The sequence below is a fragment of the Protopterus annectens genome, chromosome 10.part0 (genome assembly GCF_019279795.1).
Source record: "Protopterus annectens isolate FY-2018-M chromosome 10.part0, PAN1.0, whole genome shotgun sequence".
NCBI classification, from domain to species: Eukaryota; Metazoa; Chordata; order Ceratodontiformes; family Protopteridae; genus Protopterus; species Protopterus annectens.
The window spans coordinates 402,405,736-402,423,763 of record NC_056744.1 but is presented as its reverse complement, the minus strand read 5'-3'; the positions used below and the strand labels follow the sequence as shown (position 1 = coordinate 402,423,763).

The following is an 18,028-nucleotide window of genomic DNA, read 5'->3' as shown; positions in this document are numbered from 1 at the left end:
GATAAGACTTTCTGAAGGACTTGGGTCTATCCAAATAAAATCTCAATTGTCTATGAACATTGAGACAATTAAGCAAATATTATTATTGATTTTGTTTCTTGATGCCGAATTAGGCAGAAAAGCAGGACCCTTTCTGAGAGAGACCCTGTCTTTATGAGAAATCAAATATGGAAGTACTGACAAAAAAGCCTGTAGCTCTGGCACATACCTGACTGAAATAACAGCCACTAGGAACAGAGTCTTATAAGACAACAGCTTCAGGGAAACCATTGCCGAAGGCTCAAAAGAAGGTCCAACAAGCATGTGAAGCATAAAAGCCAATTCCCATGGAGAGACAGTGTCCCGAACAGGAGACTGCAATAAAAAGGTTTCTCTGAAAAAAGCCTTTGAAACCTTTAACTCTGCCATGGGCATACTATCTCTGTCGATGTGAAAGTTAGAAACATCTGCCAATTATACTTTAATAGTGGATTAAAGAGATCCTGAATGAAATAAGTCAGCAAGAAAATCAAGGATGGTCTCCAAAGGCACTGAAAAGGGGCCAAGCCTTTAGAAGAAGCCCAAAAGGCAAAGCATCTCCACTTGCTAGTGTAGACTTTGCTAGTACATAACTTTTGAGAAGAGGACAAAATATAGATCTCTCTGTATGAAAGGATGGGATCTCTGGCCATCAGAAGAACTGGAGAACCTATGCTGTTAACCTCAGCATCTGAAGATTGAGCAGGTCCAAGCCTGCTATATGAACTATCAGATCTGGAATAGGACCCAGCACTCAAAGAGGGTACCTCAGAAGAGGCCAGAGAAAGGGGAATCATACCTGACAGTGCCAAAAAAGAGCACTGAGTATCACAGTTGCTCTGCAATGGCAGCCTTTTGGAAGAACTTTATTACCAAAAAAGTCAGAGGATACATACACAAAAGAGCTCCCTGGGAGACTGTCTTAGTGGAGGAAGTAAGGTGTAGCAACTGCTTCACTTGGTGTTGGATAGGGAGGCAAACAAATTGCAACACAGAGTTCCAGCAACAAAAAATTCAAGCAGCAACTCTCGGACTGAGGAAACACTCATGAGGAAGAAGAATGTTCCTGCTCAAATTATATGCCAAAATGTTAGATTTCACCAGGATATGCATTACTACCGCAAACTGTTCAGACAAAATTGCCCATTTCCAAACCCTCATGGCCTTCCAACCAAAAGGGTAAGATTGAGTTCCTCCCCGTTTGTTGAGATACCAGAACACAGCCTTAGGGAGAAAGTCCTAAATGCCTGCAGTCCAAGGAGGACTGCCCTCATCTCCAAGACACTGATGTGAAGATTCGCCTTGATCACAGACCAGATCCTCTGCACAGTCTTTCCTTCAAAATGACCCCCCACCCATGAAGGTGTCCGTCACGATCGTACCCTGTAGGGGAGGAAGAACAAACAGTATCCAGCTAGGAGGGGCAATTCCAACTACCACTTGATTGATTTTGACAGACTTTTGTCAGTAGGATGGGAAACTCTACAGGGTGAGTAAAGAAGAACCACTGTGCTGCTAATGTCCACTGCAATAACCTCATGTGGCACCTCACCAGGGGAACTAAGCAGCCTGCTGTAGACACGTGACCTAAGAGTTTGAGAACGTGTAAGTTAGTAAGGAACTGGCCTGCGAATGAAGTGTAGACACTCAGAGTCAAGGGTTTTGCAATCTGAGATGCTGTGTTCAATTGGTAGCTTATGAACTCCAAAGTCTGAACTGGCTGAAGGCTAGATTTATGACAGTTTACAGTGATTCCCAAAGAAAGGCACAAATGGAGTCAAGTCCCTGCCCCTTACTGGCGATGCCTTTGTGTAGGCAGTGAGAAGCCAATTCTCCAGGTAAGGGAAACCTGAAAACCTTGCAGCCTGAGCCAGTCTGTCATGACTGCCATGTTCTTAGTGAATACCTGGGGACTATATTACAATGTTGAAAGACGAGTTCACCGAACACATCTTTATCGACACTTAAATATCGTCCTTTTGAAATGCTGAACAGCCACTTCAGTGAATTTTTTCCCGGGGGGGGGGGGGGTTTGTTTGGCTGTCATTGGGGATCTGCCATTTTTGCCACTGTAGTGCAATTTCAGAGCTGGTATATTCAGTTAGGGGGTGGGGGGGCACATCCCCCCCACTACGTAGGGTTTGAAAGTTTGGTTTGTTTGTAAATGGCCAAGCGATCTTTTCCCCTGGGAAAAAATTTGTTGAAGTGCCCATTCGACATTTCAAAAGGTCGATATTTACATGTCGATAAAGATGTGTTCGGTGAACTCGTCTTTCGACATCATACTATAGACCAAATATCTGGGGGGGGGGTCCAGACCAAAGGGCAGCACTCTGAACTGATAATGACTGGGTCCAAGCCAGAAGCACAGATACCTCATGGACTACCTCACTATTTTCATATGTTGGTAAATGTCCTTGAGGTTGTTTGAGCACATCCAATCATCCTTATTCAAGGGAGGTAAAATGGACTGCCCTGACTTTAGTCTGTTTCACAAAGTGATTCAATCTGCTTAAATCCAAAATTAGCACAAGGTCCTTGTTCTTCTTTGGGGCAAAAAAAGAATCTGGAATAGACCCAGGATATGTGTTTGTTTGGTGGGTCCTCTTGGTGACTCAATTTACTAACAGCTTTTAGATTTCAATAGATGCATCCCTTCTCTGACTGAGTAGCACATCCAGAACAAGTTTTTTTTTTTTTTTGCCAAAAATAAAAAAGGAATCACGCAACATCTGGATATGATTCTTAACACCCATGTGTCTAAGGTGATGGCCTCCCAAGCATTCAGGTGCAGAGCCAAGCAACCTCCAACTGCCCCCAAAGTAGGACAGTTTGGCAACCCTCCAGGGGCACTTGAGAAGCCTCCTAGAAAAGGCTCTGTGGAAGCCCTGCTTCTGTAGTCCACCCCTGCTGCAAGGGTGGTGCCAATTCTGGTTAGCCCAAACACCATCAAAGGGGGAGGGGGTTGAAAAGACTGATGTGCTTTTCTAAAGAAGAGATTTTTTTTCACTTCTAGTTCCTAGAGAAGGTCCATTGAGGGGGTAGCAAAACACTCTCTGATGGCAAACAGCATCTTACTGTCCTGCTCACTCCTGGCCAAAGTGTCTTTAGGTCCAAAAAAGTGAAAAGCCATTAAAGGTGGCATTAATGAAGGACACCTTGAAGCTGTCTGCAAAGTTATGCAATCTTATCCAAGCATGGCAACGTATGGCAATGTTAGTGCCAGCAGCCTGGGATCTGCCATTGTCCATATTGGAATGCAGAAGTATGGACACATTAGCAATAGACTGCAAGATGGACAACTGTGTTTCCAGAGTTTTTTAAGACACTGGAGTCTGTTGTATCTTCTTGACACTTCAGACATGATGTCTCACTGAAGTCTCATCAAGTGAGCCCAAAAGACATCAGGCTTTTTGGGACTTGGTTTCACCATACTGGTCTCCCTCCAGGCTCTCTGAGACACCAAGTCAAGGAGGGGGAACCACCCAAGACATGGATGCACCCATCCTGAATGCCTCCAGAAACATAAACGCTTCTGGAGATGGAGCTTCATAAGGTCGCCAAAAGATGCATCATCATCGTGAAGGAATTTTGGGGACCCCTCTTTTTCCTCCAGGTTGGTATCCTCAATGAAGAATTTATCCGGGGAATCCATGTCCTTCCCCTTGCACTGCCTCTTGCTCTGACCTTCCAAGCTGAGAGAATCTGGGGGACAAGTGGAAGAGGCAGGGGACCCTGGGTCCATAATAGTCTGGAGGCCAATTTGGAGTGGGCTGTCATGGAGCAGGCTGATGCAAGTCTACAGGCACAGACAATAAGGGGGATGCCTGTTGGTGCCAACCACTCCATCTCTGGCTGGCAGAATATCCTTTCTACTACATCAATGGCAGAGGCTGAAGCAGGCTGCCTGAAGCCTGTACCCCTGGGATCTGAAGAACGACCTGCTGTGAGTTGACACTGCTACCCACTGTCCCACTCTCTCACCCTAAGCTATTCTAATATGTGTTCATTTGTATTGAGGAGATGTAGATAAACTGCTCTCTCTCTCTCTCTCTCTCTCTCTCTCTCTCTCTCTCTATATATATATATATATATATATATATATATGGGTCTACTTTCATAGACCGAACGTACGAATCACCGACACACATTTTCCCCACCCCAAACAACCGACAACACACCACACCGACAACTCAACATACCGAACACCAAAACACCGACACAAAAAACGCCAAATACACATTGCACACAACAACATATCCACTAACCTTAACTTAAACCCTAACCCTAACGTCCGACACTACCGCACACTTACCCAACCCGCACCCTAACCCTAACTCACTTAACACACCCTAAAACCCAACACCGTCACTATCGCACACTCACCCTACCTGCACCCTAACCCTAACTCACTTAACACACCCTAAAACATTCAGCCCATCACTATCGCACACTCACTCCACCGCATTCTAACCCTAACACACTTAACACTACCCTACACAGCTCTCGTCACTTCCACACACTTACCTCACCGGAACCCTTAGTCCGACACCACCGCACACTCACATTTTCCACACACTATCCTAAAATCCCTCAGTATCGTACACTTACCTGTCCGCTCCCCAATACTACATCTGTCACTTTCGCACACTTACCGTATCGCGCTCACACGCTGCCGTTGTCGGTCTCACAGCCGTCGGGATATCGCGTTTTCGGTAACCTACCTGTTCGGTCGTTCCGTCTCGGTCTTCCGGGTGTCGGTATAGTGGCGCTTCGGTCTATGAAAGTAGACCCATATATATATATAGCAGGGGTGTATATCATAACATCGAAGTAGTAAAACATTGAATGTTACAATATCGAACCCAAAACAGCGAACTCTGAAAATAGCAAAGCTGCAGAACATCGACTTCTTTCCTAGAGAAAGAACTAGGTGGGCTGTTTCTGCCACTTCGCTATTTTCTCCACTGTGGTGCGAAGGTTACGGACCAGGTTAAGGTAAGTGTGCGAACGGACCGCGTTAAGGTGAGTGTGGGAATGGGATAGTTAGGGACCTTAAGGTTAGGGAGCGGGTAAGGTGAGTGTGCGATAGTTAGGGACCTTAGGGTTAGGGAGCGGGTAAGGTGAGTGCGAGATAGTTAGGGACCTTAGGGTTAGGGAGCGGGTAAGGTGAGTGTACGATAGTTACGGACCTCAGGGTTAGGGAGCGGGTAAGGTGAGTGTGCGATAGTTACGGATCTTAGGGTTAGGGTTTGGGTTAAGGTAAGTGGATAGATAGTAGTGTATGTACGGTTTAGTGTAGGGTTAGAAGTAGGATTTTAAGTGTATATGTGTGGATTACTTTTTTTGACGTGCTTGTGTTGTGTTTTTTCGGAACAGCAAATTTTTTCCCTGGGAAAAAATTTGCTTTTCTGAGCTTTCGATTATATCACATTTCGAAATTCCAAGTTTGAGCTTATGGTGTTCAATATTTTGGGGTTTCGATTATGTGATATAAACCCTATAGCATACAAGGTACTCATGAGATAGTGTTAAAACACAAAAATACACAACAACAAACTGTGTTTGATATATATACATCATACAAGGCACTCACTAAGTGGCAGTTCTATACATACGTTAACTCAATGCCTACTTGCATTCAGATAATTAAGTGTAACATTCTTTACTGCTGGCAGGCTGAATTATAATTACTTGGAACTCTGAGTTAGAAGAAAATTAAATATGAGAAAATTTTTTCAGCTGAAAAAGAAAAGCAGTGGTTTGCATTTCTTATAGGTTCATAGGTTCATACTAGGCTATCTGCCCTAGGGCATTTATAAGCCTAGCCAGAATGTGTTTGGCTTTCGCCACCCATTTTAAATTTATTTTGCTATGCCCTTTTTCGAGGTTAGTATACTGTGCCTCTGTCTAACAGTGACACAGAAGTGATACCCTGGGTAAACCTACGATCTCCCATCCACTCATCAAGATTCCTCTTGAAGAGAGTCAATGAGGGACTCTGCCTAACCTGGACTAGGATTTTATTCCAGAGTGAAGGGAGCCTCTGGGTTATGAATCTGTCCCTCCAGCATGTCCTATTTATTTCAGTGCTGAGGTTCAAGTCTCGAAGCGTAGCTCAATGGGATTTGGATTTTCTGAGGTGCAGCATGTCCATTAATTCAGGGGTGGACATGGCTTTATACGTCAGGCACAGATCGCCTCTGAACAGGCGGTATGCCACTGAGTAGAGCTGGAGTTTCTTTAACCGGGCAGCATATGGCATCTGTTTGAGCCCTTTGATCCTTTTGGTGAGGTACTTTTGGGGTCTTTCCAGTTGCTGCAGGTGTCTGGTAAGGTACATCCCAAAAGGGGCATTGTACTCAATTATGGGGCTGGTGAGGGATGAGTAAAGAGGCACGATGAACCCCCCTGATCTAGATCTGAATCCCTTCATGATTAGGTGGGCTATATAAAATGTTTTTCTAACCACTTTGGCCACGTGGTTGTCAAATGAGAGATTGCTATCAACTTGGGTCCCCAGGTCCCTAATTACTTCTTCTGTACTTAATGGATTACCACCTATGTGGTAATTTGTGGGCACTTTGTTTTGCCAAAGGAGATGACTATACACTTTTGGCATTTAGCTTGAGGCCATGGCTCTGGCACCAGTTGTCTGTTTCTATGAGGCCCTTTTGGAGGATGCTTGTGTCGGCTGGAGAGTCGATTATGGCGCCCAGTTTGCAGTCATCTGCGAACTTTGTCAGCCACAGTCCTTCCGTGTTGGCCTGTACCTCCGAGAAATATATACCAAACAAGAGAGGTCCCAGGACTGAGCCTTGTGGGACACCACTTGTAACTGGTTTGGAGTCTGACATGGCTCCAGCAATTCTAACCATGTGGGTTCTGTCCTTGAGCCAGTTTGCAATCCATCTACTGACATAGGGGTTTATATTTAAGCTGGTGAGCTTATCTATAATGCCCGAGTGGGGTATTGTATCGAAGGCTTTTGCGAGGTCCAGGTAGGCTGTGTGGACCACCTTCCCCTCGTCAATGGCCTTAGTGACTGTTTCAAAGAAATCAACCAGGTTTAAGAGGCAGGATCTGCCCTTAACAAAGCCGAACTGGGTAGGATCCAGTGTCTGTAGGTCCCCAATATCTTTATTTATGAGGTCCATGATGATCCTTTCCATAGCTTTGCAGACCAAGCTAGTCAGGCTTATGGGGCGATAGTTTCCAGACTCCGTTGAGGCACCACCTTTATGGAGAGGGACCACTGTTGCTACTCTTTGGGCACATATCCTGTAGTAAGGCTGAGATTGAACAGTAGTTTTATGTTTGGGTTTAGCTCTTCTTGGAGTTCATGTAGGACGTAGCCCGGGACATCGTCTGGTCCCATTGATGCTGTGTTTTTTGCTTTGGAGAGGGCAGCTCTTACCTGAGCATCTGAGATGTCAGGGGGGCAGCACTCTGCTGGGATAGATATTAGCCCTTTTGGTGGGGAGCGGGGGGAGAAGTTTGCGCTGAACCTGTCAGCTAGGATGTTGGCAATGTCTGTGGGTTTTTGTCATTTTGGACTAATTCTGAGCATATCTGGGAATTACCACCCAGGTTCCTAACATAACTAAAGAAAGCCTTGTGATTATCCTTAGTGTCCTGTGCAATTTTTCTCTCAAAGCTGGCCTTAGACAATTTTATGAGTGCCCGTAGTTTTTTGCTAATACTGATCAGTGATGCCTTCCCTTTTTGGGATTTTGCTCTATCATTTAGTAGCTTCCTCTTTCTATTGTATAGTTTGTTTATGGCTGGGGTCCACCAGACAGGACGTCTGCCTTTGGAGGACTGGGTCTTGGTTTTATTTGGGATCGCATGATCCATGCATTCCTGAAGGTGTTCATAGAATGCGTTTATAAAGGATTCTGCGGTCTGGGCCATATTTTCCACAGGCCCGGAGGTTTTGAAGGATTCCACCTCGGTTTTGAGGAGTGTGAAATTTGCTTTAGAGAAGTTTTTCACTGTGGTTTTCTGGGCAGGGGGTGGGGTCGGGATGTGAATATCCAGTGAGATTAGTTTATGGTCTGATCTTACCAGTGAGGGATACACTTCTGGTCTGGAGCACAGAGTCCCCATGTTGGTGATGATCAGGTCCAGTATGTTTTCCCCTCTTGTGGGAGTTTTGTTCTGCTGAAGTTATTTCCTCCAATTTAATGTTCTAGATCATGGAAACAAATACTACAAATTCAGCACTGCAATTCAATTAAGTTACAACAAGAAAAATGCTGTTCTTGATCATCCTTTCAAGGCTATTATCTTAATTGAAACAAGTTGTCTCACACAGTTAGTGCTAATTATGTAATTAACACCACATTGTGAATAGTGCTAATGGCATTAATGAGTTAAGGCACAGACTCATTACAAGCACAGCACACAAAGCATTCAGAACACACACTAAAATACATGCTAAGGCATGCAGCACAACTGTATTGTGTGTTTCATATACAGTCTAATATATTTATAAAATACACAACATAACAGCACCATGTACCCTAGAGATACATATCACAAACAACACTTAGGAAGTAGCTTAGCATGTGTTAAGGTATACAGCACAACAGTATTGTGTGTTCTATATATGCATCCTTAATAAGATAAGACTCACATCTGAGTCACCAAGTGTACACTAAGATCCTGGAGTTCTCGTCATGAAGTCACACAAGGCCTCACTGACACAGCCTAAGGCATTCTCAAGACACCCAGCACAACAGCACTTTGTGCTCATCATATGCACACAACGAAAAAAACTCAGAGGAGACAATTTAATACAAGCATTAACTTATACATAGCTTTGTTTCCCCTCTATCTGAGAGTGCACAAGACAAAGGCAGACAGTCTAAAATATGTGCTAAAACATTTAGCTCAGCAACATTGTGTGCCCTACATATGCACAGCACACAACATAATGTGGAAAGGGTTTAAAGCTAGCTAGCTCTAAAGCCCATAGCACATCAATGATGTGTGTTTTATATATCTGTTTATATATCTATCTATATATACGGGGACTGCGGTGGTGGTGCTGCGGTAGCGTTGTCGCCTCACAGTAAGACGTTGTCCTGTTCGATTCTCAGCTAGAGCATCTTCTGTGTGGAGACATGTGTGAATGGGCGTACCTTCGTTGAAGGTTGTGCGTCAGAGCTGGCAACTCGGCACGTAAAAATCTACTGCCAATTATTAGCGGACCGGAGTTCTGCTGTGGGGATCCCTAACTCGGAAAAGCCGAAAGACACAACAAGTTAATATAATTAACATTGTTATCTTAAGACAGATATACATACACATATAGATATATATGCACTGCATACAAGGAGGATGATTAGACAAGTGTATTCAACTGCACAAAGGTGCACAAGGTAGTTGGAGGAAAAGGAACAAAAATGCAGCACGTGACATGATCCCAAGTGAAACAATTAATACTGCAGGGTTTACAGAATATCAGCACTGTGCACCCTTTGCATGAAAAATGCAGAGGACATTCAGTAGGGTTTATTCAATATGTACCATTGTTTATTGTAGAGTATAAGGTGACAACAATACACAGTGTAGACCAAAGTGGTCATGCTGGTACTAAGAGCTGTGTAGTGTAAAAAGAACAGTTACACTTTATCTGCAGCTGAAGCTAGAGTCTTAAAGAAAGGACTTTTCTTTATTCCAACGCAGAAACAGGACTTTTCAGAGGTAATTTTGGACTTTAAAATGTTTGTTAGAAATGTTCTTTTGAAGTTAAATTTTAAAAATAACAGCAATGCATATGATAATAATATTTTTAGGAAACGTAGCACATATATTCCAAATCCAAATCCTTTAGTAACAGCCTTTGAGAAAATCTTGTCTTAATGATTTTTATAGAATGTATGCATCTAATTCTGTTCATTGTAAGTATGATATGAAGTATAATCTAACCAAATCTGAATAGGTTACAGACTAATAGTCAATTAACCATCAGACCAGTCATCCAATTGTGTTGTTTCATACTGATAGATATAATAATGATATGATAGCTATGCTTTCAGACACCTGTTTTTATATTAAAATAACTTCCAAACAAGTAGACCACATGATTGTTAAGGTGAACAATAGTTTTAAGACATTACTCAAGAATGATTTAATAGACATGCAGTTGTTTCTTAAGGATGCTCTAGTACCTGTCATTCAAGGCCTGCCCAAATTACATAAAATTCCTGTACAACCCCCATTACATCCTATTGTGGCAGCCAGAAATTGGTGCACTGAACCTGCATCTATTTTCATAGATAAACAAATTAGACCTGCTTTGAATTCATGTCCACACATTTTAAGGGACGCTCAACATTTTTTGAATGATTTGTTCATATTTATGAATTTATATAAGAAAATAATTTTTTGTATTTAGTGACCCTAGACGTCACTTCACTTCTCTATTTATGGTCATTCCGAACAATGAAGGGCTTTCAAGTGTAAAACAGTTTTTAGAGAGGTACACTGACTTTAATAGTAAGAAGATTGAGTTGACAAGCATCTTACTTGAATGTGTTTGGAACAACAATGTGTTTGTATTTGGTGACAGTTTTTACTGGCAAAAACACGGCGTAGCTATGGGCACATCATGTGCCAATAGCTACGCCAACGTGGCCATGGGAGTTTGGGAACAATGCCATGTCATTAATGGACCCTATAGTAAACAAGATGTTTTTATCGTCGTTTTGTGGACATTTTTTTGTTGTGGGAGGGTCCTCAAGAGGTCTTACATGATTTCATTAAGTACATTAACATTACCACGTCATTCTTAAAATTTTCACACAAAATCTCAGTTGAGTCAGTAGAATTCTTAGATGTAAAAGTAATATGTGACATTAATGGTTATATTACAACAGAACTGTATAGAAAGCCCTGTCATTGTAACCATCTTTTATACAAAGAAAGTATGCATCCCTCCCATGTATTTAAAAGTGTAGTTGGAAGTCAAGTTTATAGAGCTTCAAGGCTAAGTGTAAGTGACTCAGAATTTGTCAGGCAAACCAACTCTTTAAAGGAATCATTTACAGTTAGGGGTTATGCAAGTAATGACATTGCTGAGAATATTGAGCTAGTCTCCAGTGAGAGATCTAGTAGAGCTAAATCTTATTTTGGTGAGCAGTAATCTGGTAGTATACAAGCTGCATACCAGAAGAATGACAAAGTAAAATTATGTTTGTATTATTCCAGTGACATCAAACATTATAGGGATATAATCGAAAGACACTGGGATATTTTGACTACAGACAATGACATTGAGGCTATAGCAGATAAGAGACCAAGATATATATACATGAACATGAAGTCCCTTAAAAGACATCTGTGTTTACCAAAATGAATGTCATCCAGTATAAGTCATGGATGTACTACTGCATGTGGGCATTGTCAAGCCTGCAAATATATTGATAGTACATGAACATTTTATCATCCTGATCAAAGTAGGACATATAGCTTTGACATTGCTGCAACGTGCAGTATGCAAATGGTCTATCTAGCTCACTGTTCAGTATTTACAAAATTCTACTTTGGTAAAACTGATCGAGCACTGAGAGACAGAATTAAGGAACACTACTACCACATATGTAAAAGTGATACACTCAGTGCTTTGTCCAAACATACTGTAGACACTGATGCCTCACATTTCTTCAAGTTTATGGTAATAGGAGGTATTCATGAAAACATAAGGAAAAGGGACATCAGAAATCAAACTGAACAGTTGGAAGCCAAATGGATAGTTAGACTACGTGGGGACTATGGACATGGCCTGAATGACAGGATACCCACTGAGACCGAAGCTTAAAGCCAGACCACTGAATAGGAAGTGATCTGGCATTTACTTATTTTGAATAATAACAATTGTTAAATATAAGTACGTTTTTTATTTATTTTTATCATTTTAGGTACATTTACATATATATGCAATTTTTTATTCTTTGTTGGATGTTTATTATTTAGTATTTCTATATAATTATATTGTACTGAACAATTTTAGTAATATGTCTTTAAGGAAGCAAAGTCTCTAGTCATGTGATCTTTTTAGTTAGTATATATATGAGTAAAGAAATGCATCTGATGAAGTAGCTTTGTTATGAAAGCGCTTATGCTTTTACATTTTGTACATTAAAGACGGATTTATTTTGGAAGCATTTGGTCATCCTTGGATCCTTCTGTGTAATTTTTGTGCTTTGTGCTGTAACATAGTTCAGCAGACAGCTATGACACACAGCACAGGTGTGTAAGAACTCATTTGCATATAAACTGAATACCAGCTTGCCTGCCCAATACACAGCAGCATATCTATTATGCAGTCACTCTTGTTTTTTTCTCTAAATATGAGGTTAGGATTTACCCTGCATTCTTCAGTGCAGTGGCCCTACATAGTGTGGACTCTGTCACTGAATTCCACCTGCACTCACTAAAGATGGAACTATTCATATAGTGGATTGCTACTCTGCAATAAAACTTCTTAGTAGTTTTGGTGCTGCAACTCACACACAATGATTGAATAATGGATGAAAAATTTGCAAATATTTAAAACTGGTAGATTTTGATATGAAAAAATAAGCAATTCATATATTAAAGTGCATCATCTTGCACCTACAGCATTTCAAATGGTGTTATTCCATATATTAATGAAAAAAGGATAAAAGCATCACGGACAAGCTATTTGTCTACCTTTATTAATGCATTACCACTGTTACACATAATCCACTCTACATTTATGTCTAATACTTACCTGGTAGTAAGAGAACTCTGTCACTAGAGGTCAGTGGATTGCCATCCTTGTACCAGCTTAATGTAGGTGGTGGCACTGCATTAGTTTCACAGTAAAGAGATATGGGGTTGTTGAGAATGACATTTGTGATCTCACCATCGCCAGCTGTAGTACTATTGCCATTTTCCATAATGCCAATTGACTTCTGGAAACTGGGTGGGACTACAAAAACATGACAACAAAATCAAAAATTTGACTATAACTGGGACTAAATTAAAATATGCAGTATATAGCGACAAAAGTTATACAATGTTTCCTGTTTTACAGAATTACTTGACTAGCCACTTTTGTGTGCTTTGAAACATATCAGTGTTACTTAGCAAGAAAATTCCTACATTTGAAATTAAATCTGCATTTTTGAATCACCTTTACTTCGTGTTTGATCTGTCTGCAATCATACAACTACAGAATAAATGCATTTTCGCATGGGATACTAGGATTCACTACCTGGAGTTGATTCTCTGTAAAAGACACAATAACATTATCGCAAAGGTGTAGAAATCTACTTGAATCTATAGATCCACAACCCCTTTTTTGCTGCTTTTGGACATGAGGTCAGGGTGTCACTTCAACAGTGGCAATTATCTAAATGAGTGAGTTGTTCATCTCGCCTTCATTCTTACTGATGGGTTCGGAGCCAGTCCCACGGCTCTGAGTCGGCCTACTACAAAGCTCGAGGTCTTCAAATAGGTCAAGGCCAAGTCCCTATCTCATGATGCACCTAGAGTTACCTCAGATCTTCTTTGCTGCGTATAATACCATATGTCACTCTATCACTCCATAAGAGAAAGTATAGAAGGGTTGAGTAACCAGGAAGGATCCAGCATCTCGGTCTTCTAAAAGCCCTGGAGGGGGTAGGAGGGAGGGACATAAGAATGAAGGCGAGATGAACAACTCACATGGAACGTTATGGTAAGTATATAACTTCTTTATGTGAAGTTGTTCTATCTCGTCATTCATTCTTACTGATGGGTAGCGTCCCAAGCACCATCTATCTTGGGTGGCTCACAGGAGTAAATTTTTCAGGACAGTGGATCCAAATGAGGCCCTGTCCCTGGAGGCCCTGTCCACTTTGTAATGAGTGATAAAGGTATGAGGTCTTGACCAAGTGGCTGCTGCACACATGTTGTCAATAGGAAGTCTGGCAGAAAAGGCAGAGGATGTAGAAACTGCTCTGGTTGAGTGAGCCTTAATTTTGTGTTGTAAGGGCATATTGGCAGCTGAATAGACAAATGTGATACAATTAGATAACCCCTTAGACAGAGTTGTTAAGCCACTGGCATACCTTTCCTGGATTCTGAAAAGGAAACAGAAAGCTGTTCCGATTTCCTAAAATCCTTTGTTCTATCCAAGTAAAATCTGAGCTGTCTGTGAACATCAAGTTTGTGCAGCATGTATTCTAGATTGTTGGAGTGATTGGGGAAGAAAACTGGCACATCAATAATTTGATTAAGATTAGTTTCAGTGCAGAATTTAGGCAAAAAGGAGGGGTTTATTTGAAGTGAGACTGCCAGCATGGACAATCAAATAAGGAGGCTTAATGGACAAGGCTTGAAGCTCTGACATTCTGCGGGCAGAAGTAATAGCTAGTTCAAATGGAGGAAGAATAATGCGGGAAAGCTTAAAATTTAGATTCCATGTGGAATAGTGAGATTTCACAGGTGGTCTGAGATGAAAAGTCCCTTTGAGAAAGGCTTTGGATAATTTGTGTGACATAATATTCAATCCTTCAAATCCAAGATGAAAATTAGAAATGGCAGCAAGTTGAACACGAACTGTTGCTGCTACAGCTCTTTTGTTGAAAATCATAATCAAGAATTCCAAAATGGAGGCCATAGGGCCTTGGTAAGGATCAATATTATTTTTAGAGGCCCATATAGAAAATGTTTTCCATTTGCTAAGGTATAACTTCCTCGTAGAAGATTTATGAGAGGATAAAAGAATTTGCTTTGTCTCATTGGAAAGGGTATGGAATCTGGCTATGATGGAAATTGGAGCAGCCAAGCTGTCAGCTTCAGGGACTGCAGAGAGGGATGAAGTTCCCCCGACGAGTACGTCAGAAGGTCCGGAACTAGGTTCAGAATCCAAGGGTCCTCCAAAAGATGAAGTCGAAGGAAGGGGAATCAAATCTGATGAGGCCAATGAGGGGCTATTAAAATTAGAGTCCTTCCCAGGGTTTTTGCTTTCTGTAGAACGTTGGGTATCAACGGGATTGGTGGAAATGCATAGAGGAGACCCGGAGGCCAATCATGAATGAGTGCGTCTCTTAGGGCTTCTCCCGGAGAGGGAATCAGGGCAAAGTAGCTTCTGCATTTCATGTTCATGTGACTGGCAAAAAAGGTCCCAGCAAGGCTGGCCCCACCTGCGGAATATCCTGTCCGATATTTCCTTCTTGAGAGACCACTTGTGGGGCAATAAAATTGCTCTTCTCAGATTGTCTGCTATCACGCTGGATTTCCCCGGGATGTGCGTTGCTAACAGAAAGCGCTGGGTGGATAAAGCCCACTGCCATACTCTTAGGGCCTTGCGACAAAGGAGATAGGACCTGGTTCCTCCTTGTTTGTTCAAGTACCAGACCACTGACATGTTGTCTGTCTGAATCACAATCGTACCCAGAGGAAGAGAGCCCTGGAAGTACTGCAATGCCAAATGTACTGCTCTCATCTCTAGGACATTGATATGCAGATGTGTCTTTTGATCGATCCATGTGCCTTGGGCTGTCCTTCCCTGAAAATGCCCCCCCCCCAACCTATCAGGGAAGAGTCCATGGTCACTGTGGCCACTGGTGGGGGTAAAACAAAGGGACGACCTATCGTGACATGAAGTGAGGTCAACCACCACTGAAGATCCTTTTTGCAAGAGTTTGTGATCATTATTAGGTGAGACATGGGGAGCTCTTGGTAAGACCATTGAGTGAACAACAGCCACTGCAGTATCTGCATATACATGCGACCCAGCGGTATGGCCAGAATTGCAGCTGCCATCAAACCTAGCAACTTTAGAACTTCTGATGCTGGAGCCTTGTTTTTGGACATCAGATTGTGGACCTGCTGATGAAGTAGTAAGACTCTTTCTACTGAAAGTCTTAGCGTGGTGGTGGTGGTGTCCAGTTCTGCTCCGATAAAAATGGTATGTTGTAATGACGACAAGGCAGATATTTCTGAGTTTATTGCAATGCCCAGCTGGTTGCAGAGTGACAGAGTGGAATCGCTGGCTCAAATGAGTTGATGCCTGGTGGTGGGGTGAGGAGCCAATTGTCTAGGTACGGAAACAAAATGTCTCAGGTGAGCCGTGACCGCTGCCATACATTTGGTGAACACTCTGGGGGCTGTAGTGAGTCCAAAGGGCAGGGCTCAAAACTGGTAATGATTGGCTCCCAGCAAGAAGCGCAGATGATCCCTGGATGGCCTGGCCATTTTTATGTGGTAGTACGCATCTTGGAGATCTATCGAGCACATCCAATTGTCTTTCCCTAAAAAAGGAAGTATTGACTGAAGGGTGACCATCCGAAACTTCTCTTTCTTGACAGATTTGTTTAGCCTGCTGAGGTCCAAAATAGGTCTCCAATCCCCTGTCTTTTTTGGAACTAAAAAGAATCTTGAGTAAGTTCCGGATCCTTTCTGGTCTGCTGGGACTGGTTGGATGACTCTTTTTCTTAGCAACGTTTGGACCTCTACTGTTGCTTGTTCCCTGTAACTGCGTGGAACATCCGAGATTCTCCTTGTCAGTGGAGGGAGTGTGGTGAAGGGAATGAAGTATCTTCTGGAAATGATACTTTGTACCCAGTTGTCGTTTGTTATTTTGAGCCAGGCGTCTGGATACAAAGATAAGCGACCCCCGACTGCCTCCAGAGTAGGACAGTCGGGCCTCCTTTCAGGAGCGCTGGTAGGGCTCCCCAAAGAAATGATCTCTGTCACCCTAGTTTTTCGGACCCCCTCTGCCACGAGGGCTGCATCTTCCATTAATTCACCTTCCTCTGCCCCTGGAGGGAGGTTCACCACGTGTGTCCTGAAAGCCTCCTTGGGCTTTTCGGAAACACATTTTCCCTCCCCTTTGACCCTTGGGGTAGGGTCTGGTAGGGGTGGAAAAACGGACTCTGACAGCAGACAGAGTCTTTCCTTCCTGCTCACACCTGGTCAAGGTTTCCTTAACTTTGGGCCCAAAAAGGGACATGCCGTCAAAAGGGGTATTCACAAAGGATGACTTGAAGGGCTCCGCGAAAGAACACAAGTGCATCCAGGAGTGTCTCTTAAGAGCAACTCCTGTACCCGCTGCCCTGCTCGTCCCATCAGCTGCATATGAAATGAGGCGCATGGATGAGTTAATAATGGAGCTGAGGGTAGCAAGCTGGAAGGCAACTTTGTCTGTAGCTTCTGCAGCTACTGTACCCTGAAGAGTATCTCCCAGCTCTTTACGGAGATCTCTTTGCAGTCTCGCGAAATGGGTTAGGTAGTTGAGCGAATGGAGTGCAAAAGTTGCTGAACTTTAAGTGTGCTTCCCATATATATCCATGATCCTGGAGTCTCTGTTAGGAGGATGGACAGAAGAGGAAGTTTCTGAAATTTTCTTTTTGGTGGCTGCTGCCACCACCATGGCATCAACTGGCACACCCTTGGTCAGGAAGGATTTGTCTTGGGGAGCAGAGATAAATTTATTAGGCTTCCTAGGGACAGGCTCCATGGTGTCCGGAGACTCCCACGCCATTCGTGAGACCAGCTGCATAAGCTCATCAAAGGGCGGAGACACCTAAGAGGTAGAGGGCTGAGATCCGAAAGTCTTCAGGAGAACAGACTCATCTTCAGTAGGGTTTGTGGATTGCCAGTCACCCCTCTGCCTAAAGATTTCTAGTATCTCAGCAAATGAGATATCCTCAGAGGAGGACCGTGGGGACCCTTCTGATTCATCCAAGTCAGTAGCAGATGTCAGGGACTCCTGTGGGGTGTCTACATGGCTCCTCTTACAAACTCTCTTCTTGGGAATCTCATCAGTGGGAGCTTCTGGTGAGGTCTTGGAAGAGCATGGGCCACCCAGTGGGGATTTCTGAGGCTCTGGGTCTCTATGCTTGGCCAGGATCTGTGAAGCAGAAGCAGACGCAGGCGCTTTAGGGAGGAAGAAGCTAGACCTGAGGTGGAGGATGTCTTAGCTTCGAAGGCACCCCTGCTCCGATGCAAAGGGACCGACAGATCCAAGGAAACTCTTGATACCCCT

The 18,028-nt window shown here is 42.9% G+C and overlaps 1 protein-coding gene across 1 annotated transcript in view; it reads right to left on the bottom strand.

The window, feature by feature from the left end:
- HMCN1 (hemicentin 1) overlaps positions 1 to 18,028 on the bottom strand; it is a 5,606,893-nt gene that overhangs the window by 1,612,905 nt on the left and 3,975,960 nt on the right. The window contains exon 54 of the mRNA XM_044085314.1: positions 12,782 to 12,982. Coding sequence (XP_043941249.1) covers positions 12,782 to 12,982 — 201 coding nt within the window. The remainder of the gene's footprint in view (positions 1 to 12,781; positions 12,983 to 18,028) is intronic.